This window comes from Babylonia areolata, chromosome 7, assembly GCF_041734735.1.
Source record: "Babylonia areolata isolate BAREFJ2019XMU chromosome 7, ASM4173473v1, whole genome shotgun sequence".
NCBI lineage: Eukaryota > Metazoa > Mollusca > Gastropoda > Neogastropoda > Buccinidae > Babylonia > Babylonia areolata.
In genome coordinates, this window is record NC_134882.1 from 5918076 (window position 1) to 5926748 (window position 8673).

At 41.0% G+C, this 8673-nt stretch overlaps 1 protein-coding gene across 1 annotated transcript in view; it reads right to left on the reverse strand.

Annotated features, from left to right (window-relative positions):
* Positions 1-1585: 1585 nt before the first annotated feature.
* The window catches only part of LOC143284300 (protocadherin-11 X-linked-like), a 197242-nt gene continuing 190154 nt past the window's right edge, over positions 1586-8673 (reverse strand). The window contains exons 6-8 of the mRNA XM_076591001.1: positions 7554-7600; positions 5634-5673; positions 1586-1654 (exon numbers count right to left, since the gene is read on the reverse strand). Of these exons, the coding sequence (XP_076447116.1) occupies positions 1586-1654; positions 5634-5673; positions 7554-7600 (156 nt within the window). The remainder of the gene's footprint in view (positions 1655-5633; positions 5674-7553; positions 7601-8673) is intronic.

Consider the following 8673-nt stretch of genomic DNA (forward strand, 5'->3'; position numbering starts at 1 on the left):
CAGATCCGATATTACATCCCCACCTTAAAATGCGAAAAATTCATCTGCATTCGACATTTAGTCGATTCATCCTCTTCTTGTTCAAATATTAAACATCTACGTTTGGTCAACACAGCGGTTAGTTCGTTGCTCCCTGCAGGGGTCCAAACAGACTGATTTTAACCAAAAACATCTGCAGCACAATAGGCCCGTTATATTCCCACCAAATAAAAAGAGACAATGGAAAGCGTGATTGATTTTAATCATTTGCCGCACAATACTCTGTGTCTTATCACAATGGAGACCGAACGGAGGAGCAAAAAAACCACGGCCAGACAGAACCCGAGTTGTCTTCATTGTTCCACTCAGACCTGATCACGACCATTTGTATGACGTCAATGGAGTCCATCACTGTCGTTTCGAATGGACTACACTGAAAAGCGACCTGTCATTTCGTGCTGAGATCACGTTATACGCTGACTCTGGAATAAGTAGACAGCACATATTCGTCTTTTGCGGATGCAATACCACGCTCACAAAAACGTCGTTGGGTCATCGCCATATGACGATGATCGTTGTTGACTGGCAATTTCAGTCTTGGAAATGATGGGGACTATATAATTTGTTTCCACTTCTAAAAAAAAAAAAAAAAAAAAAAAAAATCTACGCCCCCCCACCCTTCTCTCTCTCCCCCCCCCCCCCCCGCCCCCCCCCCCCAAAAAAAAAGAAAGAAAAAACCCAACCACCACCACCGACAAACAGAACCAACTAACTATGCTGGTTGCTGAACACAATAACCACGCTAGCGACTGGATAGTCCCACTCCCAATCCTCTTCTTTAGTCACTGATATTACAATCATTCAGACAGGAGCAAATAAGAAAAAAACGAACCGCGGTGAAGACAGAAGGGAGGAATAGAGGATGGTGGAGGCGGGAACTGGAGGGAAAGAAGAGAGAAACCGGGTGTGGGTGTCGGGTGGGGGTGGGTGGGGGTATTTACTTTCTTACGAAACGAAACGAATTTGTTATTAATTTCACGAGGGTAGTGGAGTAAGCACAACTGCTTTCTTACATCCAGCCTTCACGGGCAAAAAAAAAAAAAAAAAAAAAGACAAAGCAATGGCAAACACACACACACACACACAAAATTACCAGTTGGGTAAAATAATAAATAATCAGCTTCTTTCAAAACAAAACAGTTCTGAAAGATGATGATGACGACAGATGATTGATGATGGTAATGATGATGATGACTATGTCTTTGTATAGCTCTGAATCTTGTGCAGAGACAAGTCAAAGCGCTTTCACACTAGTCATTCACGCGCATGCAGAACTGTATACTGGTGAAAGTGAAGACAATGAAGAGGCAGGGGAGGTCGCTATCAAGGGAAGTGGTGGGTTTTAAGGCCAGTCTTGAAAGAGCCGAGTGCAGAGACCTGACGAAGCGAAATAGACAATCAACGAATAAGAGAGACAAACTGGATTGGGATCACATTTTCAACAGCTATGGACAGCAATCCAAAACTTCCAGTTGTTAATTTCTTTTACACTTTATACGTTTAACTGTTAACCGATAGTAAGTCAAAAGGATTGTGAAATTCAGGCTTAGATCTGGGAGTTGTACAGTTGAAGGCGTGTGGTTGTGGAGTTGTGGCCTCGCGCCAACATGCCCGTCTAGGAAGCGAAAAACACGTTAGCTTACTGGAACAAACCTCACACTTGCCGGTATTTTCTCCTCCTTCACTAAACCTTGAGGAGGAGGGCTTTGTCTAATATCCCGTCACACGTACTGGTGATCACAGACATTTTGTTAAAGTATCAATTTTTCACATTTTGATATTATCGTTCAAAAGGTAAAAGAGCAGGGGGAAGGGAGGTTGAATGGTGGGTTGTGTATGAAACCGGGTAGATGGACGGGTGGAATCAAACATGGATACTTTTTTTTTTCCTCAAGGCCTGACTAAGCACGTTGGGTTACGCTGCTGGTCAGGCATCTGCTTGGCAGATGTGGTGTAGCGTATATGGATTTGACCGAACGCAGTGACGCCTCCTTGAGCTACTGATACTGATACTTGCTGTACAATTACATAAAATCACTTATGGAAGTCGTTAATAATTATAACAAAAGAAACAACTGATGATGAATACAAAAATAAACAACGTTCCCAATGACCTGTGATGGTACACCTTTGTGCAAGTAAGGCTTCATCAAATCACAGTAAAAATCATATGTTTAACTGTCACATCACTGAAAAGTATGTACTTGACATTAAGGTAATGTTTGGTCCGTAATGAATTAGATGGTAATCTGGAAATCAAACTCAAAACTAGTCTGCGAATCAGGCCAAATCTGTGACAAACGGATGCTGTTTACTCTTGCAAATTCTCTCTCTCTCTCTGTCTGTCTGTCTGTCTGTGTATGTGTATGTGTGTGTGTGTGTGTGTGTGTGTGTGTGTGTAGTATACAGATGCAGACATTTAGATGAATTTCTTTCTGGGTTTGCCATTATTGAGCTAATAACAGAGGAGCGGTGGAGAATTACAAAGGACAAAGTCCCATGCCAAGAACTGTAAACCTAATTAAGAACTCATTCTCAAGAGAAGTAGTAATCCTGTCCAGTGTAGGGGTTCTCGTGGAAAAGGTAAATGGGACACATTAAATTAGGTTCATTGTAAATCTATGTCACTGATTTATAAAAAAAAAAAGAAGTAAATGAGACCTTTCTGGCAGCCTTCAGAAATACCTTTCAGCGGAAAATGTCTCTTGGGTTCCAATGGCCACATGGCCGAGTGTGGTGATATTGGGAATTGACGGGGAAAATAAAACTGATTAGATATTTGACCGTGTAATCCTCCCGTCAAGCAACATTCCCCCCCCCCTCCCCGCCCCCTGTTTTTAAGCCTTTTAATAACTCGAAGAACTGATAAACATTCACAACAACAACAAAGATAGAAACAGCAACAAAAACGGTAACAATAATGATAATAATAATACCACACAGACCCCAGTAGGCCCTGTCTCTTGTGCCTCTTCTTACCCTGAGCAACATTTTCTGCTGCAAAATTGGAAAATAGCCCGTTATATCTATATTTCTTCCCCTCCACCCCTCTGTGTAACTGGTGCATTGGACGACTATGCCTTGTTGTATTTCTTTTTTGACTCACTTGTGTAAACAAAGTGAGTCTATGTTTTAACCCGGTGTTCGGTTGTCTGTGTGCGTGCGTGTGTCTGTGTGTGTGTGTGTGTGTGTGTGTGTGTGTGTGTCCGTGGTAAACTTTAACATTGACATTTTCTCTGCAAATACTTTGTCAGTTGACACCAAATTTGGCATAAAAATAGGAAAAAATCAGTTCTTTCCAGTCATCGTGTTTAAAACAATATTGCACCTCTGGGATGGGCATAAAAAAAATTAAAAAAGAAGCCAAATTATATGCAAACTGCATTTACTGTTATATTTATATTTTTTTGTATTCTCTAAACTTGGCACTTTGACCTCTTATTTTGACACAACAACAAGAGGAGTCATTATTATCATTTTTTGTTCAAACAGGAACTTCTTTTGCTAAGCATGGAGATTTTTATTTTGCAAACGTTTTGGTGCAGATAGTAAAAAAAAGGGAAATTACTCTGTAATTAATGCTAGGGGACTTAATTTATCACAAGTGAGTCTTGAAGGCCTTGCCTCTCTTGTTTGTTGTTGTCACAACAGATTTCTCTGCGTGAAATTCGGGCTGCTCTCCCCAGGGAGAGCGCGTTGCTCCACAGACACAGCCACCAATTTTGTTTTTGTATTTTTTCCTGCGTGCAGTTTTATTGGTTTTTTGTTTTTTTTTATTTTTTGTGAACATTACTCATTCCGTTCGTGTGGAAAAAAATGTGGATAATGCCAAATATCCTCCCTCTTTTGATGCATTTAATGCAATTTATTTTTTCAAGATCAAGATTAAGGACAGAAGAGATTTTTAAAATCTAAAGCCATGGAAGAAACTGACTGTCACTGCATGTCAATGTTCTCTGAAGTGCAACAGTTTTAAAGAAGGTCGTTTTATAGGTTAAGCTGATGTGCTTGTGTTAATGGGGGTAATGGAGGCGGGGTGGAGGGGAGGGGGCTGACCTGAGACTGAAAGATTCATTAGTGGTAGTCGTGGTGGTTTTCCCATAAAAATAAGAACAGATACAATATAAAAATTGTAAATAAGTGTATTGTTATCTTTATCATCGTCATCGTCATCATTATCTCATTTTGTATCATCATTATCATTATAATTATTACTATTATCATTGTTGATACTGATATATCATTGTGGGGTTACTGTGGTAGCTACCATTTTCACTCATCCAGGTCACAATCCAGTGTTGTCGTAAGTAATATTGTGGGGAGAAAATCATAACATGATTCAACTGCACTAACATCGACTTAATATGAACCGAAACAGAAATGTACAGGCGAGTGCAGCCATTGTTTCAAAGTAACTTTACAGCTTTCTGTCCTAGCATCACTACATCATTAGCAGTTAAATGCACGGGTGTGCATAAATGTTAGGTAAAATATTCAATGTGACTGCTTATGTGACTTGCGTCTGTCTGTGAGGAAAGAGGGTGGAGGTTAAGCAGTATTACGGGTATGTGTAAATGTTGCAGAATGGGGTGGTAGCATGAATGGTGTGTGCGAGTGTCCCTATTAGGCTGCGTAGTTCAAATGATTTGGGGAAAGGTGACCATTCCATTTGCTTGTTTGTATACCCTTCCCTGTAAATCGATTTGACTGACTCTCTCCATACGAACAGCGAAAGAGACGACGTTAACAGCGTTTCACCCCAATTACCACCATCAAAATATTACAAGCGGAAGGCTCTTATTCTGAACAGGTGAATGTTGACAAAGAATACCACAATTCTGACGACAGAAGCTAAAGGTTGGGTCATTGAGACACCCACTGGACATCCGAGGGGTCTGTGTAGAGGAGAAGAGAGGGCTGGCCGTACTGAGTGAGCTAAGCAGTTACAACAAGTGAGGACCGCGGAAAATTGGCTTTGTTAGAAAACTTCCCCCACTGGATTCAGTTTCCCAAAAACGAACTCTGATCCTACGGGAAAAAACGATGCATAAGTTAAAAGTGCTGGAATTGGTTAATCGTATTACCGATTCTTGTTCTTGGTAATTGTGTGTGTGTGTGTGTGTGTGTGTGTGTGTGTGTGTGTGTGTGAATTACTGTAGCTATGACCATAATGATGATGGTAGTGATGATGATACTTGATTCTGCTGTAACGATTTTTGTTTTGTTAATTCTGATATCATTGTTAGTTTCATTTACAATGGATAAAACATGTCAATCGGAAAATTCTTACTGGTGCTGGTGTACCTAATGTTACCGTCAAATAAAAACGGTTTCGGTAGCTTTTGTATTGTAACTATTAATAAGACATCAATATGGTCGCTGTGGTCATCTCTTTTTCATGGAGATAAACTGTGTATAAATCATCATTTACATCAGCAACATAATTCTCCTCATTGGAACTAAATCAATGTGTTGAAATGAAAGAAGAGAAATTTCAATTCAAAGGGACAAAGTAAATGGAGACACAAACACACACACACACACACACACACAAAACTATAACAAATCCCTCAATCTGTTTAGAACTCACCCACATTGTCGCGCTTCATGCACCCACAGTAGGCAGCCTGCATCCTGCACGAAGGCACACAACGAACTGGTTCACATTGTCTATATTCCCTGGGCTGTGGAACGTGCAGCTGTCAAAACTGGGACGCAACCCCTGCGACACGGGTATCACGTGCCACGTGAACGGTTTCATTGCCAGCTTGTGTTTGTGAGGAAACAAGAATGACAGTTCACACTGCTGGGCTTCTTTTTTCCTTGAGCATGTTTAGTGGCCTCTGAATAAAACAGTGGGATGCTGCACATTACCCCCCCCCCCCCCCCCCCATCCCCCCATAAGTTTAAAACAATAATTTTTAAGCAAAGGATTCAAGATCAGTACACCCAGCAATGGCATTCAGAAATTAATCAGAATGAACTATTTTACAATTACCGTATGTATAAGAATACGTTTCAATTCGAAAAATACCTGTTTTTTTGCCATTGATACCGCTCAGTTTCTGTTAGATTTTAATCTTTTGAACCAAAAGCTATTAATTCAAAAAGGGCGATTCCTAAGAAATGAACGAAATGAAAGAAAGTGCAATAAGTGCGATTGTAACGAACTTGGAGATGAATATCAAATCTAATTTTGTGCCCAATGGGGGGGGGGGGGGGGGGGGGGGGGGGGGGTTGCAAATAAAAGTTCACTGTTTCACTGGAAATGCAACCGTAATCTGAGGAGGAAAGACCGAATATACGTTCGACTGAGTTATCTTCATTTCCCTTCACACACATACACACGTGCGCATGAACACCACACACACACACACACACACACACACACTCTTTAAATCAGCATTGTGTTTGTGGACAGATAATGTTCAGACAGCTAAGAACCAAGAGGTCTACACACAGACGCAAAAATGAAATTGGGGGAGCTGGAAAAACTAGAACAACTGGATAGAAAATCAAAGATGTTGCAGAAAGTATATATCGGGGGGAAAAACAACACCAAATACATCAATCACTGCTTAAGAAAAAAGATCAGCTGGCTTTTGATGACGCAGCTGGTTGTTACAAAAGAAGCCTTTGCAATTTTCTTCTCTTTGAATCGTTTTGTTTTGATTTTTTTGTACTCTTTCGGAGGTATTCTGGATCAGGTTTCATTTACATCTGTGTGGTCTGGAAGGTGAGACAACATTTCCATTTTCACCTCTCCTTAACCACCTGCACCCCTCATTCAGTGAGTATCCGGTATCCATGACGTTTTGTAAAAATGTCATCTTCTTCAAAGAAAGATTTATATCTCAATTTTTTACCTTGCAACCCGAAACTTCTTTCATCATTTTGGTGTTTTAAAAATCATATTTACTGAAATACAAATCCGACGCAATTGTGTTTCCATAATCTCCTCTCTGTCTTCTCTGTTTGTGGGGATGACAGGCCAGCTAGTTTAATAGGAAGAACTATCGATTTGTCCCCTGAAGTCAGACTGTCCAGAAGATGTGTGTGTGTGTGTGTGTGTGTGTGTGTGTGTGTGCGTTCGTGTGTGTGTGTGTGTGTGTGTGTGTGTGTGTGTGTGTGTGTGTGTGTGTGTGCGTTCGTGTGTGTAGAAGCAGACTGTCGTTATTGAGCTAATAACAGAAGAGGACACATATGAGGACACACACCGACAGATAAGCCTGCCTGCCTACTCATCCGTCGGTCCGACGGGAGACTCCTTCAACAGAAGAGGGTAGGGAATGGAAATGCTTCCAAAGTCCAGACCTCGCAAACACTATAAAACTAATCTAGAATGCAAACAGTTCATCAAATTGAAAGGATTGTAGGCAATGAAGCTTGTCACAATATTACTTATACGTATTCGTTGTACGTCACCAAGGCACTGGTTGGTGACGAAAAAGCAAACAGTACACGTGAAAAGAATAACAGAACCACTCAAAACTTCTGGTGTCTTGAGAACTCACCCAACTGGCCCTGGGTCACGCGCCTCAGAGGGGATCAGTCTGGCAGCCTGCACAAAAAAAGACTGACAAAGAACTGGCTCACTTTGTTTACCTCTCTGGGGTGTGGAACGTGCAGCTGTCAAAACCGGGACGACACGTGCAACACGGATATCACGTGCCACGTGAATGGTTTCATTGCCAGCTGGTGTCTGTGTGAGGAAACACGGGGGAAAAAAAACCCTAAAAAAAACCCAGCTCTTGTTGTTGGACTCTTTTCTCCACTGCATGGTTGGGATTGCAACTGTAATCTGAAGAGGAAGAAGAAGAAGTCTTGGAGATGTGTATCTTGATTAAACAGGATTGAGATCCCATTTATAGTTTCTTTCTTTCTTTCTGGTTGCTGTGTGTGTGTGTGTGTGTGTGTGTGTGTGTGTGTGTGTGTGTGTGTGTGTGTGTGTGTTTCTGTCTGTCTGTCTGTCTGCACACACAAGTGCGCGAGAAGAAAGTGTGCGTATATGCTTGCATGTGTAAATGTGTGTGTGTGTGTGTGTGTGTGTGCGTTTGTGCGTGTGTGTGTGTGTGTGTGTGTGTGTGTGTGTGTGTGTGTGTTTTCTGTGTGAGTGTATGTGTGCGTGCATGCGTACGTGTTCACGCATGTGTTTATGTCAATACCAGCTATTTCCTTATATGTTTTTTTTTTTAATATATATCCTTTTTTTTTTATCTAACCTACTTTTTTCTCCGAATTCCTTCTTCCTAATATGTCTTCCTTCTTTCTTTTCACCTCAACTTGTTTTTCACTACCGCTTTCAAAAACAAAACAAAACAAACAAAAAATCATTCCTAATCAACATCCTGTCCCACTTCCTCCTTGCCCTCTTTTTCTTTCTTTTCCTTTTTGTTTTTCTTCTTCAATCACTCTATCAATTTTGATAAGCAGTTCATTACACTGGGTTCGAATACCCACTTCTAAAGGGCAGTCTTCGTGTCATTTGGAATGTGTGTGTGTGTGTGTGTGTGTGTGTGTGTGTGTGTGTGTGTGTGTGTGTGTGTGTGTGTGTGTGTGTGTGTGTGTGTGTGTGTGTGCCAACTTCGCTCATGTATACAATCTATATACATGTATCTGTACATGCATCGATAT